Genomic DNA, 19,899 nt, shown 5'->3' on the forward strand with positions numbered 1-19,899 from the left:
GCATGTTATGGGGCTAAAAATACTAGTGTAGATGTTCAGGTTTGGGCTGGTGGAGGGGGCGGGCCAGAAAGCCCAAGCGCTAGCCCGAGCCTGAACATCTGCACTGCTATTTTTAGCCCTGTAGTATGTGCCTGAGTCAGTTGACCCAGGCTCTGAGACATGCTGCTGAGTGTTTTTTATTTTGTTTGTGTTTTTTGCAGCGCACCCGGTGCGTGATGTTGATATAATCTCAAATTGCCCTGGCCAAGGAAATGCTTGGCCTTATTCGCCTCTCTCTTACACTGGTATAAGTCAGGACTAACTCCACTGAAGCTAGTGGAGATGCATATATTAATTCTCTCAAAGAGAGACTCTAGCTGGACTGAGCAAAGGACTGGGGATCCAAGAACTCCTGCATTCTAATCCTGGCAGTGCTGCTCTCTCATGGTATGGTTTTGGGCAAGTCCTATAACCTCACTGTTTGAATTTACCCTGGACTTAACCTTTATTTATGCTTCGTAGTGGTGATGAATATTAATATTTGTACTATGCTATCATAATGCAAAATGCTACAAAATTGTCATAATTATGTATTAAAAAGATGCTGCCTGTCTACCACACTATAGATATAATACAGGTTAAAAAAAACTACCCATTGATTTCAGAGGAACTTTTGTTTGTTCGATAAATAGCTTTGAAAACTGCATAAATTATAAATCTGAATACTTTTGTAGAATGTTGTCTGAGGATGCCACTGGCATGCTGCATTGATACAAAAAACGGAATGCCAGAGCTGTCAATATTAAAAGAACAAAATTAGATCTGTAAATGGATGGTAAAATACTTAGGGACATCTCATTTTAAAGTACCTTTAAAAATGTAACCATTCCCAATTTTGAGCTACTCTGCTGAGCCCTGGCGTTGCAGGAATTATGCAGGAGTGTTTTGCTGGTTTACTGTTAATCTTGCTGTTTTCATTCTTTTTGGTGATTTCATTGAGTTCTAGAGCTTTCAATTTTGACAAAGTATTGAATAGTCATGATTGCATAATTCAGTATCACACAAACATTTATTATTTTGGAGTTAGTTGTTCCTTCCCAACAGGTGTTTGTTACAGTTAACGGTTAAAAATCTCTCTTCTGAAATCTGAGTTGGAAGGATTTATCAGGCGACAGTAGTGACTAGAATCCTCTCTTCCATCTGATGTGTGTTCTTGTGCCCAGTCATTACACCTGACCTTGGGAGTGCCTGGTACTGGGAAGATAGCCACAGTGATTTAGAAGATCACATGCTTCGGCTCCTGCCTCTCCTCCATTCTAATGAGCACTTAGAATTTCTTTTGATTTTTTTTTAATAGTGGAATCTTCACATTTCACAGGAAAGTATATTATAAAAACCTCCAATTCATTAGCAATGCCTCATAACTGGAAAAGAAACAGCTGCTTTTTGTTGAGGCAAAACAAATCTCTCCTTATGTTTTGGCGCCTTATCTCTTCAGAGGTAGTAAGAGATCATACAAAAATCATTTGCCTTTGTTTCTTACAAAACACTGCCATAACTTAGTGCATTTGCTTATTTGAATTTTTTGGACAATTTCATTTTTCTGAAATGGTTACTTTCCTGTAAGTGGAGGGAGGTCACTATAATACAACTCTTTTTGTGATTATATAATGCATAATCTGTTGTTTTATACATTCACTGAAAGCAACCCACTGTATGCTGATGGAGATGAAAGTGAAGCTGTGATATATTAAAGTCCAGTAATGTACTGGCAATGAACACTTTGTGCGTGCTGTTTTATGTGAAATGAAAGCACTGTCTACTGAAGTCATGCAGCATGGTGCTTAAATCACTTCCCTTAATTAGGGTTTATAAAGAAATAAATTATATCACAGAAAATCTGAAATTGTTTATTTTGATGAGTTAATAGAGAGGGCACAAGAATAATGATGAAGTTTGGAATACCTTTCTCCGATATCTTTGCAATATGCCAGTTGATGCTGGCAGATGTAGGTGCTGAAATTTCATTTCTAGAACTTCTTGTGTGAAACAGTCCCTGATGAAATTTTTAACAATTCACTAATCTACATCAAGCTCCATTTTCAGTGTGGTGTCATGGCTCTCTCTCCCTTCTGCTTCCACTTTATACACATGAGTGATCTGTTCATGTGCCTGTCCCAGTCTAAAGGCTGGTCTAGCCTGGGTCCTAATGTTCCATTTTCACCTTAAGTCTAGGGGTCAATCTTCACTTGCCACCTCCAGATTAATTATTCAAGTCTGGTAAATAGTAAGCATTTCTTGATTATAAACAACTTGTCTCCCTTTGGACTCAATATTAATCCCATGCCATATTTAGCCAGAAGGATGAATTCAGTAGTCTCAGAGGGCTGTAGTGCCTCTTCATGAAGCCCCAGGGTAATCCCTTAGAGATATTTGTGCAGTTTTCAGGCTCGGAGACCAGAAATCTTGGAGCTTTTTAATCCATGTCTACTGTGTGCTCAGTATAGCTGCTGACCCACTAGCCTTGCTGACTTAGTGTATGTGCATGCGTGTGCGCACGTGACTAGTGGGAGCAGTTGTACTTCATCCCAATAAAAGTTAAGCTCAGCCATTTGTAGAAAGATAAAGTGTTAGCTTCAGTGTGTTTGCCTAATGACAGATTTTAGATTCTTATTACTGTTGCTATCCTTTATGTTATTAGAGCACACTAAATCCTGTAGGTTTAAGTCTTGTCCAATTAGTTAACTAAGAACAATACATAGCATACCTTCAGCCAGTAAGGCATATGGAATTATTTTCAGTTTTTTGCTTGAAAGAGTTATTTATTGAGGAACAGCTTAAAAAAAATGCTGCTGACACATTTATGTTCTGCATCTTTCTTTCCTTTTTGCTTTAATTCGGTCTTTGAAATGAAGTCTCCATTTCAGTCCTAGTGATAAGTCTGAAAAAGTAATCATAAAAAGCATTTCTATTAACCCCCAAAGCAATTGTATATGACAGGCATAATTTTAAAGGTAATTATTAAATATACATATATATTTGAAATACTCTTCTTTCTCGCCAGCGCAATGAGTATGTTGGACATTAATGTGCCCAATCTCTAGGGTTATAAAAAGTTCAGTAAACATGTTAATTGTGTGTTTATTCAGTAAATGCATTGTATTTCCACAAGTATATATAATTTTGTTTGTTTCTCTGTATCACTTGTTATAATTGTAAGGAGATTGTAGACGGCACAGAAGTTGTAGATTTTAAAAGTTCTATCTCCTGAAATGCATTAGAGAAAGCAACCTGGCATGGCTAGCCTATTTCAAACCAGTCCCATGCTAGTCAAGTTCTGTCTACAAGACAACTTGAGGGCAGGAGGTTTCCCCTAAGAGACCATTTTAGTTCTCAAGCTGAATGTTTGCTTGTTTACTATACTAATAAGGTTTCTTTCAATACTTTTGTGAAAGTTATCTGGTAGGAGGGAAGAGGCCTGTGGATGCACTTATCTTAATAGTTTCATTGCTGCTGACATTATATAATGCTCATTTTTTCCACAGAAAATTCAGTTCAGATCTTACATAGCTCCTTTCCTCCTTGGAGTGGGGTAGAGGATAGAGGTATTGGAATGAGAGAGTCAAAAATGTGTACCTACCTTGTCCAACAGGCTATAGATGAAAAATTCTCTTGCTTTACCCCCAAATTATCTTAACATTCTTCCTCTCTGGGGTGCAGTCAGAAAATACACTCGTAAGTCTGCTACCATGAGAAAATAGAACCATTTCCCACCACATAAGACACACACACAGAGTAATATGTTCAAAAGATAGGAATTGAATGTAGCCACAATGCTGCATTTTTATCTGTGTGCTGAGTCATGTTGGATGATATTGTCTGCTTAAAATGTGACTGTTTGAAGTGAAACCTAGACTTCTGAGCTTAGGTGATTGCTGACTTGCACTCGTACATATTGCTGTTTTGGATCTAGGTTACAAAATAGTTCTGGATAGTGCAAAAAAAAATTCCATTTTTAGATAGAATTTCTTGTTAAGCACAAATGTGCTACATGCAACCGTTGCTGGGTGATGGTAGTTTTTTAGTTTGGGTATTTTTGGCTGGATACACTGTAGTTTACATTTGTTTCTACAAACAGATTTGAACCTGCGTCTTTGCTGTTACCGGGATGATTTTGCATGGCATTATTGTCTTTCCACTAGTGTTCTTTAAACATAAAACGTATTTCTGGTAAAAGCTGCAGTACAATGAAGTTGTCTTATAAGGTTCTGACTAACCCTAATCATTATGAGACATGTAACTAATGGTGTTTTGTATTTTCAAGGAGTGCACTAAAAAGGTGATGACATATGAGTTACTGAATAACGTACTGTGCAATGTGTACAGCAGAGTTTGTGCAGACCTTATATAGTGTAAAAAGCAGTTTTCCTGCTTATTTTGTATGTAAATAAGCATGCTTCCTTCAGACTGGCCTGTCTCCAGCTATGTGGCTGGGTTTCATGCAGAGATATTTCTGTGGAAGAGAAAAGCAAAGCCGGGGGGGGGCAGCGAGCATCTCCCTCCTAGACGGGAGAGAGTCTAGTTTGATTTTGGTGATTTGTGGAAAGTATTGTCATTTAAAATATGAGGGAGATCTTGGTGAGAGAACTGTAAACAGATACAGAAAGTAGTCCTGGAATAAAACAATGTCAGATTCAGCAGCATCATTTCCTTAGCACTTATTTTGTTTATCTTTCAGTAATGTTCTGATTTATGCTTACTGGAGTCTTTGAACTTCAACTGTCTTGAACAATCTCTAGTCTATTACTTATTTTAATGTTGCTTGAAACAGGGTCGCTTTTTTGCTGTGGTGCTCTGGGCAATTTCACTGCAGAGCGCTTCCCTTCCTTTGTTTAACCTGTGACCTGTGAAAACAAGAGTTAATCAAAAGTTCTAAGGTAGCTAAGAGGAAGGGGAAGTGTTCGGTTACAAATTAAATATGAGCAAGTCATAAGCCATAAATCCTCAATAGTGCTACCAGTTGTGCTACTTAAGTCACATGTGGTACAAGAGTGTTTTGGTTATAAATTCAACCTCTGTGTCCATAGGTTTTTTGTTTGATTATTTTTCAAGGATATGTAGCACGTTGGCTTTCTCTAAGACAAAATCCACATCTTATGCTTTCAGCTGGCATTTGAAAGCACATCATCTACTTCTTTCTCTCTTTTTGGTGGTGATTTTTTGCTTCTTAAGTATATTGTCACTACTCCGTGAATGGAGGCAGACAGCATTGTTTTCCTCAGAGAAGTAAACTTATGGAGTAAGTTGCCAGATAAAACTATAGAAGCAAATAGGATAAAGGAGTTTAAGGCAGTTGGACACTTAGCATGAAAGAAAAGGTTTCAATGGTATAGTGACAAAGAGAGCGAAGTGAGAGCTGAAATGAACTTCCAGGACACATTCTTAACGTTGTTTACTATGACTGTGAAGTGACCACAGCTTTGTCACACCTTCAAAACTAAGTAGCCTCTAAGTTTAAAAGAAAATTGTATCAAAGAGCAGCTAATTACCCTATCGGTGTTTTATACTAAAAAATATACAACTATTCATTGAGAATTGGCTTGATATTATTCTGTTACCTTTTAATTCCAGTTGTTAGGATTGGATTGGAAATTTTTATATCAGTTCTTAAAGATTAAAAAAGCAAGAAGGCCATACCATGAGACTCAAGTGAAAGGTTTGATCCTGGAGGTTTTTTGACCCACCATTTCCTCCCAGTGGCTACAGGAAGTGCTGTCTGGCCGATCTTTAAAGCATGTGTGCATATGCTTATCTATATCTAATATAGAACATAAAATAGGATGATGTAAAATTCTAATCCTATGAGCTTGAATGGTCACAGTACTCACAAGCAAACCACCCGGGAGTTTTGCAGGTCTTCCCAAGGAAATGTCATTTAAACCTCTATTCTGTAATGTGCCATCATTTATTCTGGATGTGCCACACATTTTACAGAGAGGATGTTTTACAAATTCATGGCAACGCCCAGTCTCTGGGCATTCTTAAATGATTACAGTTACATCTCCCTCTCCTCATATGTGATGTAAACTGCACCATCACATGATCTGTCTCCTCCCACAGTAGGGATGGTCCTTGCAGAGTATTTTGAATCTCAAATAGTCCTTACAGTGTATGTAGAGCATATAACATTTATTGAGGTTACTTTTTATATTCTTCCACTTGTAAAGCTAAGCTCTCATAGTGCCATGAATCCAACAACAAAAACCTATGAAGAGCAGAAAAAATTAACAGTAATGCATTTAAAGAAGCCTAAAAACACCAAGGTACTACTGCAATTCAAATTATATTAAAAAAAAAATTGTGATGTCCCATCCCTTTAAATGCTTGAGCGCTCCCTGTTCCCCAATGCAAAGCCTCACTTTCATGTGGCTCTCAGTTTTGCAGCTAAAATAATAAAGTGGGTAGGATAGTTGTGTTTCTGTCTGCTCCCTCTGTGACTGTGTTGATTTCCTGTGCTGGGTCCAGAAATATAACATTGGTGACACAGGATTTATATTCCGTTTGTGTCCAGTGCTTGCATTGCAAGAAGAAGAAAAAAAGTAAGCCAGTGCTATGCGAAAGGAGACAAGCTCACCTAGAATCACAGGGTGAAAGCCTTCTGTACTTGGTCCTGGGACAGTGGGAACCAGCCAGCTAGAGAGGGAAAAGTAGGCAAAGAAAGATGGAACAAAAGATAAGAGTTCTGCGATTACTGCCAAATGGTTCAAACAGAGCAATGAAGTGGAAGCAAGCAGGCATCTTTGTTGACCACATGCAAGCAGGCGGGCAGGCAAACACTTAGCCTGAACTGAGGATCTTTAGCTAGGAGAGGGAGCCCAAGTGCAGCCAAAGGCAGAATTCTGCATTTTGCAGTGTAAGCGCACAGCCAGCAGAGCGAGATCCAGTGCATATAGTACAGTTTCCTTTTTAAAAAAAAAAAAAAGGAAAAGAGAGAATTTCCCTGTGGGAGAGATGTCTAGGAGGCAAATAACGCAAAGCTCTCAGCATTATTTTCAGAATTTGGAAGTTTCATACCTGTCTGTATTTTTGGACATTGTACCTTGCTTACATTTCAGTTTTTGGGTCAAAACATGGAATTCCATCATTAGTTGCTCCTCGTACTCAATGATGGGCATTGCTACTTCAATTTTGCAAAGGGACTCAGTGCAACAATACTGATGGACAGTTATGCCTCCTATGCTCAAGCTCTTGTCAGCCCAAAGGAACAGCAGATGACCTGTTCTATCTCATTTTGATTGATAGGTTACCCATCACTCGCACAGACATCAACAAAGAAATGGCTGTGGATGATGTGCTTTCTCTTGTGAAGGGAATGGTGCTATAAGTTACAGTGTTGGATCATAAGAATCCCCAGTTTACACAATTCATGTCATGTCAACATTTTGGAATTATCTGAATCATGGTTGCATCTTATGGGGAATGTAAGTGATCATTACGAAATCCCGGCAAATTCAGGTTTTGGAAGCCCTTCACGCAGGTCATTTTGGTATTGTAGGGATGAAGCCATAGACCAGAGTTAGGTCTCGTGGCCAGGGATCGACAGAGATTTTGAGAGGAAGGCGAAGTTCTGTACTACATGTCAGCACATGCAGCATGATCCTGGTTAAGCACAATCCCTGCCTGTTGGTTGTAGCCTGAGTCTCCTTGGACATGTATTCACGTGGACTTTGCTGGACCTTTAGAAGGTTATATGGTTTTGGTCATAGTCAACACCCATTTGAAATGGCCAGAAGTTTTCAGAATAACTTTTACTATAGCTGCCAAGACAATTGGACATCATCATACCTTATTTAGCTAATTTGGTTTACTGTTACAGTTAGTGAGCGACAATGGACCTCAATTTTATTTTGAAAAATGTCAGAGGTTCTTAACTTCAAATGGAATTCAGCACATCTGCTCTGCTTCATACCATCCTGCTATAACCAGATTAGTGAAAAGCTTTGTACAAACACTTAAAACATGCCTTAAGAGCTAATAAGTTTATTTGGAGTCATCAGCAGAAATTGGACAATATCTTGCTTACCTACAGGAACATACCACACACTACTACCCAGAAGTCACCTGCAACTCTTTTCTTGAAGAGAACTTTGCTTACCTGTTGGGACCTGCTAGGTCCTGATATTGCCTCACGTGTCACCAAATCCAAAGCTATGCAGATTGATCAATGTGAGACTTGTCATCGTTCTTTTCAAGTAGGAGACTTAGGCCTGGTCTATACTGGGGAATTTGGTCAGTATAACTATGTTGGTCTGGGGTGTGAAAAATTCACACTCTTGAACGATGTAGATAAACTGACCTAACCCCAGCTATAGACAGTGCTAGGTCAACTAGCTACCACCTCTTGGGGAGATGGATTATCTATGCTGACAGCAGAAGCCTTCCCATCAGTTTAGGTAGTGTTTTCACTGAAGCAGTACAGTGGCAGCAGTAGAGTTGCACCATTGCAGTGTTTTAAGTGTAGACAAGCCCTCAGTGTGGACTTGCAACTATGGTTGTGGAGTGAAATGTACGGGACCTGTTTAGTTCAGGATAAAACTCTCCAACAGTATTTTATGGAAACAACGGATGCGCCAGTTGCAGCCTTGACAAGCACTGGAGTATGGGGATGACCAGGAGGACTTTTTGTTCCTCCAGTTGAACCTCCTTCCATTACAACTGTTAATTTCAGTGGCTTGTTGGGAGAAACTTTGCTACCAGATCCAGTTGATTCCGTACCAGAGCCAATTGGTTCCTTCCCACTTACAGTTCCTGTTTGGAATGCTGCCTCTCCATCATTACCACATTATCCCAAGAGAGAGAGAAAACCAGGTGTGCTCTTGAACTTATAAATTGCTTAGTGAATTGCTATTCCAGGGCACAATAATCTATTTCAATTCAAGAGTCTGTGGTTGTCCACCTGCAATTTATAGGTTTATATAGGGTTATAGTTAGCCACGTACATGATAATGTAGGTGTGTTTGGAAAGATTTTTAAAGTAGGGCAGAGGACTGTAATGTCCTGTCCCTTTAAATCCCGTCCCCAGTGCAAAGGCTCACTTTCATGTTAGTTTCAGTTTTTGCAGCTAGAACTAAAAAGCAATCACAGCAGACAGCTGTGTTTCTGTCAGCTCCCTCTGTGACTGTCTATCTACTTTTCTGCTGCATCCAGAATATAACACAATAGCTTTTTTGTGCATAAAAATGATACAGGGAGCTTCCAGAACTAGATGGGTTCATATGCCCCATTAGAAAGCTGGACATCTTCTATCCCAATTGAGAGTTTCCTTTTTTAGCCTTGAAGAGTCATGAGTTGTTGGACCTTAAACTTCTCACTGTTGAACCTCACACATGAACCTCACACCAGTGTGTTTTTGGGGACAGAAGGAGTAGCGAAATTCCCTATTTGGGAGGAAGAAGTAAAAATGTTATGGAATATTAAATGTTAGGGTGGCAGTACTGAGAGAAAAATCCCTAATGGAAACAAGCAGAGGTTGTGCTGATGGAGATGGCTTACTGGGCAGAGTACAGGAGAGGCATTCAAAGGTGTATAATCAGATTGTTTCTCTGACCTGGCTTTACAATCCATAACATCACCCTGTCTGTGTGCATCCATAGAGAACACATCACTTTGTTTTTGTGTGTGTATAGACATGCATACCATTTAATTTCTTCTGATTTTTTTCCAAGGCACCCATCCTCTGGGTGTTTTAAAATACAGAATATAAAAATTACAATTGGAATGAAGTGCTTCTGACACTCACTAGATTTGCTGCTCACAATAATACTAAACTTGTATGTAAACAACTATCAGCCCATATCCTTAGTTCTACTCCCCTCCTCGTTCTCCCAAAAGGAAAACAGTTGAGCTTTACAGTGCGTCTGAAAGGTTTGCAAATTTGAGTAATGTCTAATGTATTTTATGGAGAGTGATGTAAAAACTTTAGAAATGGGCTTATATGTGAAAATCTCTCTAAATAAATACATCTGTCAATTGAAGGAAAATCCCAAAGGTGCTGCTATGTCTTCCTTTAAACTATTCAGGAAGAAGGAGGATGATCCAGTAATTAGGGCACTAACATGGGAATCTGGAGGCTTGGGTTCAGTTGTGTGCTCAGCTAGACTTCCTTCATGACCTTGTGCATGTCTCTTCACCTCTCTGTGCCCCAGTTGGCCATCTGTAATGTAGGATAATAGCACTTCTCTACCTCACAGGATTACCATGAGGATAAACATATTAAAGCTGTAAAGTGCTCAGTTTATAGAATTTAAGGCCTGAAGGGACCACCAGATCATCTAGTACAGGGGTAGGCAACCTATGGCACACTGCCCAGATCTTGGCCACTGGGCCGGGGTGCTCTTAAATATTCTTCTTAAATATTTTTAAAACTTTATTTACTTTACATATAACAATAGTTTAGTTATATATTATAGACTTATAGAAAGAGATCTTCTAAAAGCGTTAAAATGTATGACTGGCATGCAAACCCTTATATTAGAGTGAATAAATGAAGACTCGGCACACCACTTCTGAAAGGTTGTCGACCCCTGATCTAGTATGACCTTTTGTGTATCACAGGCCACCAACACCACCCAGCACCTGCATCCTAAGCCCAACAACCAAAATTAGATAAAAGCTTTACAGCTCATGGGAGATTAGACTACTGTATTATGTACCACAGGCAGAGAATAGGAGGGACTGAGATGCACCAGTGCCCAGGGTCCCCACAAGGTAAATGATTAAGTGTGATACCCAGATAAAGCTGGCAAGTGACTTGCACTCACATGCTGCAGAGTGAGGTGAAAACCCCCAAAGATCACTTCCAATCTGATCTGGAGAAAAATTCCTTCCTGACACCACCTACAGTGATCATAGTTAAACCCTGAGCATGACAGTAAGAACCAGGCAGCCAAGCACCTGAGAGAGAGATCTAGGAGAATCTAAGATACACTACATTTGCAATTTTTTCAAATATTATGTAGTAAAAGATTGGCAATTACTGTGTTGATAAAATTAAACATTACCAACACACTGCACTAGGCAACCACAGCAATTTAAATATGTAGTTAAATGTTATGAATGCCAGAGAATTCTCAGATCTGTAAAAGTGACTTTGTAGGTAGCATTTCCAATAAATTGCTGAAAGACACACTCATCCTCTGAGGGTAACACAGAAAATATAAGGGAATTACATTAGATTTTCTGTGGAGGTGCCATTACTCCAAGGGCATTATGTTACCAGTACTGCCTCTTACATTGTACCAGTGATAACAGAGAAGGCGATCAGTCCTTTCTTGGTGAGAAATCTCCCTCAGTCACACAAATAATTTGAGATTAAAGAAGAAATCTAATCTTCTCCAAATCACAGTTATTATACAGTTATTGAGAAAAATAATCTTGTTTCCCAAACTGAGAAGCTGGAAATGTACATTTTTGTATTAGTGGGAGACAGTGTTGGGAAGTTTACTGCTAACGCTAATGTTGAATTATGTAATGATTTTAACTGCAGTTAATATACAAGACTAATAGGCAGTCAAGCATGTGAGAGAAATGTGCTGCCGTCACACATCGAGATCTTCTCTCCTTGCCCTACTCAAATATAATATATCTGCAGATCCATAGTATGGTTGTGTTAAGGGAAGATGCTCTTGGCTGTGTGCATATGTTGTTTCGTTTCTTATACCATTGCTCTTACTACTTAACTTTATTACTGTCAGGTAGAATCATCTCTGATTCCTAGCCAAACCCTTACCCTTTTAAGGAATAGCACCACCACCCCCGCCCGTCCCAGTTATCTGAACACCAGTCAGGCAAATTTTGCCTTTCTAAAAGCAAAATACAGGAAGTGGAAAAAGCCTGTAGAAATTTCCTTTCCTTCCCTGCAGGTCTGCCTGGTACACTGAAGCAAGACTGTGTCTCAAGACAACTGCTGTAGGCTAGAAGCCTGCTGCATTTATACCCAGATGAAAGGGGCAATGCAGAGTCTCATGGGGATTCTCCACTGGCTACATAAAGCTTGGTTAGAAAGCAAGGAGTCAGGCCGTGACAGCTTAGCAAACGGAGCACAGGTCCCCAAAGGCATTCTCTTGTATGCTTAATACTGTACCTTATAGAAAACCGTAGTCTAAACATCTAGACCTTTTATAGAGGTGTTGGTTTGGCAAAGTCATTCTGTGTTTGCAGTAATGCTGTTTGCTAAAAAAATCCCCTGTTTGAAACAGCACCGTTTCTGATTTCTGGATGTTTTTGTATCATTCTTCCACTCACTCCCCAGCCCCTCCCTGCAAGATTCTTATATATCTCCCTAGTAGTCATGGGTGCCCGACGTTCTTGTAATGTTGCCAGCTTTGTAGTATGAAACATGAATGCTTTTCATCATCACCCAAATTGGAGATGCTAATTTTCAAACTGTAACGTTGTTTAAAACCATAAAATATTAAACTAGATCAGTTACACTGAGGTGTGAATATTACTTGAGAGAGATAGGACAAAATAGGAGTAGAAAGTGACAGGCCAGGATAATAACCATGTCCAAGAAGAGAGATGAATGAGCAGTAAGGAAAAATAGGGAGTGAGCAAGTGTAATAGAACTGGTAGCATGCCTCTCCTCACCCGGAACTGTGTGCAGAATGACCGTCAGTTCAGACATTTTAGCAATGTGTGAATATAAATATTTATCTGCACTTTTTTGTATACAGAAACTATTTACTAGCTGCTGACTGACAGAGTTAAAATGGAATTTGGATCCAATGTCCTTGCAGGCAACTGAATAAAACCTATAGAGTTTGCATGTTTGGCTTAATGAAGCAATACAGGAAACTCTGTTGGCTCTGTAGCAAGATAAGGTTCAGCTGTGAACTCTGGCCTCCCAACAGCGGAAAAGAGTGGCTCTTTGAAGAGGCATACAACCCGACTTTGGTTTCAAAACCTCAACACTGCCATCACTAGATAAGCATCAGTCAGTGCAAAAAGGTGCATGGAAACTATGCTGTCACAGCCAGCCTCAAACTCTGTACCAAAAGGAGTCAAACTAGAAATCTGCTGGTATTCAAAAGGACTACCTTGTAGCAAACAATTATTAAACCATTAAATGTCTCATACTGAGGAGATTGGTTAGGTTCTATTTATCAAGCATTGTGTGAAGTTGCAACCCAGTCAAAATTAGAAATTGAAATCTCTCCCATTTACTACTTATATGCTATTGACAGAAATCTAGTTTAAAACAAAAATAAAACTTCTAAAATATTATAATTTTGATTTTGTAAATGGCATTTTCAGCTAAGGATCCCTGCCTGATTATGTCTAATTCAGTATGTCTTCCTTGAAGTAGGTTTTCTTTTTCATATTGTTAGCTTTAAAAAAACAAAACAAAAAAAATCTTAAACCCTTCTTTCAAAAAATATTTTGTGATGCTTGTATGGGTTTGTTTACCAAGTTCTTGTTAATCTCTGAGCAGGAGTCTTACCCTGAAAGGATTTCTTGTTACTATTATAATGGCTTTTAAGTCTGCTGAGGTTTATTTAACTAAATGGGAAGAGAGAAACTTATCTGTCTAATCCCTCTTGAATGTTTACATTGTGATGCCAAACTAAATGTTATTTAAAGTGGTAATTCTCTCTCTGTGCAATAGTCAATATGTGGTTCCCAGGCTCACTTGAAACATATTAACATAAGTGATAGTGCTGTCATATAACGTGAAAAGCTAAGTTGCTTATCAGTATATTTTGATAAGCTACTTAAATTTTACAGTAGCATTTGCTGGCTTCAAACAAATGTTAATGATGGAGTGCTGTTCACTTTATCTGTCACGTATATTGCTTCTCACTTCATTTATTACTACAAGCTGTACAGTTAGTAACCATAGGGGCCCTGATTTCTTTACAGTTGGCAGGATGTAGTCATATTGTGTAAAGGCTTTAAATCTTGTCCAACTATATCAAAAATATACTTTATTTGCTTCACAAGGCATCTGTGATTAACAGAGAAATCACTTTATGCTTCATACTCCTAGCTTGCCTGTTCACTATAGCTTAGGGGAAATTCCTTGCAGAGATTTAAAAAATAAATACACTCAAAGACCCTTGCCATGCAAGTATGGTGTAAAATCTGAGCAAAGCTTCCTACAGCACAGACTAGTATCTTAGCTGTCTGTCCTTGTTTATGTACAGTGGAAACGTCCCTAGAAGGCATAGCAGTACTAAATAGACATACAGTGTGAAAAAGCAGATACATAATTTTCAGCATGTTCACGCCTTTCAAAGTTGACTCTTTGTTACTGATTATTGTAAAGAACTGATATGGTATAAATGAGACAAATTTGCATTCAAGGTAAGAAGTATACTTGGTCTAACTACAGCTTGAATAAATGGAATTTTATAGATGCTGGGTAAGAGAGTATACCCATCATTCTGGTGATTCATTTTGAAAAGAAATATTTTTTTTAAAGAATATGCAAATAATTTTATGATAATAAAAAAACAAGGTCAGGCTCCAATTACAGAACAGCCACCCTTTTCTACCCTTTTTAGGGCCCCAACAGCTGCACTGAAGGTCACTAATTAAGTGTGCACTATGGGAAAACTTGGTATAATTAAAAAAAGGTGTCCAACAATATGTGCACTTATAAACAATTCCAGAATGTTATCAATGGCTGCATAGACAGTTATGACTTCTGTATGAGCATCCCTTTGTTGCATGTACAGTGAAATGAGTTTGGAAATGGTGGGCTTTGTTCTTACAAATTTCCAACCGTGACTACTTGGATTCTTAGACCTACTTTCACCCATTGCTTCCTTTTATGGTGGTGCCATGCTGTGGCCAGAAGCTCCAGGAGTGATTATTGGAAGCTGTGCAGTCAAAGGAAGGGGATCAGTGGCCAATACATGCTGCAGTGCCATGGCCTGCCCTCCTGACCACACCCACTACAGGAGAGAGAACTAGCACACCTTCCTGCCAGCCATTTTTCAGTGTGTCAGCTCAGATGGTGTGGCTTTTGTTAACGATGCATCAACTGTGTATAGCAAAACTTGCCAATCTAGAATTACATGATGATATTTTCAAGTAACTTACAGTTGTGCTTTTTCCTTTTTGTTTTTTAGTTATCTCCCATGGTTTGAAGTCTTTTATAAGCTGCTCAACATCTTGGCAGATTATACAGCAAAAGGACAGGTACTTTTCGGAACTCTCTCATTTTCCAAACATTACACGTACTACATAGAGTGAAAACTAACCATATAGGCAATACTCTCATAAGAGAATACCCAGTTGAATTGTCAATCTGTACCATACAGTCCTATAGAATGGGCTTTATGATCTACTTAGCTACTCTCATGAAAAGGGCTTTGAGAAATGCAAACACATTTTAGGTTAAGTTTGGTATCCAAGAAAGAGTCATTGGCGAGAGCCAGGTATAGTTTAGTTAGGCAAGTACCATGAAAGTTCCTCCAGCATTCTATTAATGTACCTTAATCATGGCCATAGCATCCCTGCAGTTCTGGTATTGGGCCTCCTGGAAGACAAACTAGCTGTGCTTCTTTGAGTATTGGACCAATGTCTTCTCTATACCCACTTACGTGGTGACCTGATACAGATTTGAAACCAGGTCTGCTGAGGCAAAAGGCCTTTTTCCTGTTGCTCATCCTATCTGTCTTACCAATGTTGAAGACATAGATTTTTACACTTAAAATTGAGGTTGTAGTGTGGAATTCAAGCATACTTTTTGATATTGCATTCAAAATATGAACTGAAAATATTAAGGGTCAGTTCTAGGACTATAAATGAAAGTTGGTGGTGTATGGAGATTATGCATACTGTAGAAAACTTGAGCCGTATGTATCACGTATGTTTCAGATATGATAGGCTATTGCAGTACAATTATAATCTGGCTGGTTGTTATATGTTACTGCCTTGATTCCCTTACCATTTCTCCAATAATAGTCGTATTTTGCATTTTATCACACTTGTACAAATTAGAAGACGAAGGAGCGCTTGCCTTTTTATAATGATGTTTTCAGCTGAAAGCAAATAGTTTCTGTTATGAAATAGTTGCTATGGAAGCTGGCCCTCCCTGGGTTGAGATCATAGTCATGCACAGGATGGTGCCCTGATAGATTTCTTGAAAGATTTAAAAACCTAGAAACCTACATGTGGGAAGATGTATTTTGTTTTTAAAAGCAGCATTTTATATTGCCAGGATATTTGCACAGAAAATGGTGTCATTTCCTTTGAGTCTGCAGTATAAATCCATTTGGCATCTGTTCCTTATGTTTGCAAGTGACCTAGCCTCAGAGCACCCATATACTTACTTCTCAGTGCCTGGCATGAGATGACAATTTATTGCTTAGTGTTCCTTTATTAAGCAGGTACCTTTTTATTTCAGGACAGTCAGAGGAATGAACTCCTAGAAACACTTCATAAACTTCCCATCCCTGACCCAGGAACACCTGTTAATCTCAGTGTGGTAAGTGAGGGAAAATAGCAGCAAACTAAGGAGACACATTTTCATTATGTAACATTGTAAGAGAAAAACATGAAAACAGCGCTTTCTTCTTTTTGAATCTTGTAGCAAATGATATTGTTTTCCCTCAGGAACAAGGAGCTGTGCACGCCCCCTTTCCTGTTAAAGCCCTGAAGAGCCTCTCCATTTCCCTAGTGTTAACCCTGAAAAGTCCCCATCCTTTGATCTGCAGAGGACTGGGTGGGATTCTGTATGGACACTTGTGAGCATTGCTCCTAATCAGCTAGAGGGGTCACTGCTGAGCAACACAACACTCCTCTCATTGGGGTTCATGATCCTCCCTCTGCAGAGCTCCCAGCCCCTGCTGGTCTGCATTAGGAACAAGACTGGGAAGAAAACTCAGAGTCCCCTACCTGGCAGAGCAACACTCTGAGCACTAACCCTTTGGTTCATGTGATTTTGGGGTGTGTGTTTTGTCCCCCTTCCCCCCCCCCCCACCCAATAGTTATTCCTCCTCACACTTGCATTGAGGTTGTTATATTCTGTGACAGTCTTAGTGAAAAACTAGTGGAAGAACTTACATTTGGATGGGTTGGTGGGGCTTTAAGGGAAAGATTTCTCTTTGTTTTCTTCCAGTTAATGTTTGCGAATCAACCTTGTGTTCTGGGCAACAATTGCTAAATCTGAAAGAGCCAGAGAAAAATACTCAACAACACATGTTGCTTTGTATGCTGCTTAGTCTTTTAGAATGCACATTTAGAGCTGCTGATGTACAGCTACAGCTCTGCTTTTCTGTCTGCCTCTTTCATTTCCCTTTTCCCTTCCTTTTAAAACTGCTGGCTACAAACAGCTTACTCTCATCACTCCACCCTGTAATGTCAGTCGACAGGTAGCAGTTGTTTGGCCTAGCTAGGTCACCAGCTGGCAGTGGAGATGACCCAGTCCTATCAAGGAAAGCTATTGTATGAACAGCATGTCTGCCTGACCTGGAGGACAAGCTGTCTCAGAGACAGGATGATCTGTTGGGATATTTCAGTTGTTTCATACCAGTGGTTTCAAGGAATGCTGTTGGTCTCCCCTTGCCTCAAACATTTCATGAGCATTGGAGCAGGAAAGAATATCAAAGGACACTTAGAGACTACTTTTGTTTTGGGCTATTTAAGCATTTTAGTTTAGCTGTTTACAAGTTGATGGATCTGTAAGAGCTTGTGGAGTTTTTTCCTATTCATTGTGTAGTCTCAATATTCCATTTCCTCTTTGTTCCTTTTCAATTCAAATTAAACTAGTGACACATTGGGAAGCTAAAGTCTGCATTGCATACCTGTTTTATCTGTAGTCAGTGTAGCTGCTTTAACTGCTAGATACTTCAGCCCATAAATTGTTCATGAAGTATGGAATGTATGATAAACGCTATATACAATAGAACTGTGTGACCTGTGGCAACATTACAAGAGCACAACAGTCCCCGAAAGACTTAAACACAAAATAAAGTGCCAGTCTTATAACAAGTTATAAAATTCAAAATAAAATAAAATATACACAATATTAACTTACAAACAAAAATACTGAGTGTCTCTGCCCACTCTCACCTCCCAAAATAAGAACTGCAGAAATGTCTAGCATTATCAAAATAGCTAATAATAAAACAAAAATAGTTTCCTGGAATGTAAAGCAAGTAAATCGCTCCATTAAGCAATTCAGAAATTGCAGTGGTGTGAAGCATCATAAAACTAGGAAACCAACATAAGAACTAGACAGTTTTTCAAATAGCTACAAATAAAAAGGTGTACACAAAATAGCTTTCCAGTTAAATTACTCAAACAGCATTACTTTCTTTTACACACCAAGGCTTAAGTAAACTGACCATAAAACAGGATAGCAAATTGTGCGTCTTGGTATTTGAAAGCCGTGAATGTAAAATAGATGGGCCTTGATCCTGCAGAGACTTATACATGTACTTAATTTTGCACATCATGAGTAGTCCAGTTGAAGTTAAAGTATGCATGTGGCTTAGCAGTACTGGGGCCTTGAACATTAATGTAAAACTCTCCCAGAGGGAATCCATCTGATTCTTCCAGCCAGTGCCTTTCTCCTAGAACCGGAAACCCTGCTATCATGTGTGTTAATTATTCTAAATCCAGGCACACTACACAAATAGAACCACAGTTGTCAAAGTTGATTAAATATCCTACAAATAGTCATATAAATATGATAAACATGGAAATCCTCTTCTAATGAATCAGAGTACTAGATACATTTAAAAAATAGTGTTAGAGGTATGCCAATCATAAAGAAACCGGCATGTATTTGGAAACCTTTTTCAGATTAAATATAAGACCTCTCTAGGCACCAGCAGAAGCATAACTACTTTATGAAGGTGTGCTAGAAAAAAATATTTCAGAATGTTTTTTTTAACTTGTAAACATTGCATTGAATCTCATACTCATTGGTGACATGGCCCTCTGTATACGGCAACATTAGCAATTGCTGTAACTTTTTTTACTTATTCCAGCCTCCTCTTACTTCTGTGGGTTAATTTCAAACATTTTGGTAATAGAGAATGGATTCCCATTTGTTGCCATCCTCCAAACCGTAGTGGAACCATTTATTGCACCTGAAAGAGATAATTTGTTCAGCTTTGTTTCTTCGTGCTGCACAATCATTTAATCATTGAACACGTTTAAAAAAAAAATTAAAAGTCCCGTTGATGTTTGTTTGCAGTGGCCAAGTTCTGTAGTTAGATAATACTGTTAATTCATTTTATTGCTCATAGTCTGTACAATCAGTTATTGTATCAGTCACATACAATCACTGAAACTTGATGCATCTTTAAAGTGAGGGCTTTTCTGTATTGTATGTTTACAAATGTGGGAATGGCATATGTTTATAATGAGTTCTTCTCCCATAAGTAATCTTTTTAGCACTGCAACTCTCTAGCTCTGTATTTATTTTTGGGCTAGTTTGTGATATAACCAATGAATGGATGTTTATCTGCTCATTATGCATGTCTTAACTATGACCAGCTGGACTTGACGCAACAGCATCTGCTATGGACGAACTTTGCCATATGCAAACTTGGTAGTTGGCCTGTCTGGTGTGGTAGATCAGGGCATCTAAAGGGGGTACTTGGCAGGTTGGAGCATTTTTGATGCAGATTTTTGACACCATCTACTGGGAACATTCCAAACCATATAGCAATGCAAATGTGCATTGTGCAAGACTGCTCCATGTTACTGTTAGCCATGGGATTCAAAAGACAATAAGTGGGAGAATAGTTAATAAATGATATATCTTAAGTTAGAAGAAAATCCTATTCCCAAAAGTTCTGTTTGCTTTCTTAAACGGTGGTGCTTTTTTAATTTCACAGTATATATTTCCCTAGAGGAACTCTCATTTATTCTGCCAGGTGATATAATTTTGCAGAGCTT

The 19,899-nt window shown here is 38.8% G+C and overlaps 2 protein-coding genes across 10 annotated transcripts in view; both read left to right on the plus strand.

Annotated features, from left to right (window-relative positions):
• The window catches only part of PSMB7 (proteasome 20S subunit beta 7), a 563,007-nt gene that overhangs the window by 537,408 nt on the left and 5,700 nt on the right, over positions 1 to 19,899 (plus strand). The window lies entirely within an intron of this gene.
• DENND1A (DENN domain containing 1A) overlaps positions 1 to 19,899 on the plus strand; it is a 353,469-nt gene that overhangs the window by 144,748 nt on the left and 188,822 nt on the right. For all 9 annotated transcript variants that reach the window (XM_050926228.1, XM_050926231.1, XM_050926229.1 and 6 more), the window contains 2 exons: positions 15,114 to 15,183; positions 16,394 to 16,474. In XM_050926228.1, the coding sequence (XP_050782185.1) occupies positions 15,114 to 15,183; positions 16,394 to 16,474 (151 nt within the window). The remainder of the gene's footprint in view (positions 1 to 15,113; positions 15,184 to 16,393; positions 16,475 to 19,899) is intronic.

The sequence above is a fragment of the Gopherus flavomarginatus genome, chromosome 17, assembly GCF_025201925.1.
Source record: "Gopherus flavomarginatus isolate rGopFla2 chromosome 17, rGopFla2.mat.asm, whole genome shotgun sequence".
In the NCBI taxonomy this organism is placed as follows: Eukaryota; Metazoa; Chordata; order Testudines; family Testudinidae; genus Gopherus; species Gopherus flavomarginatus.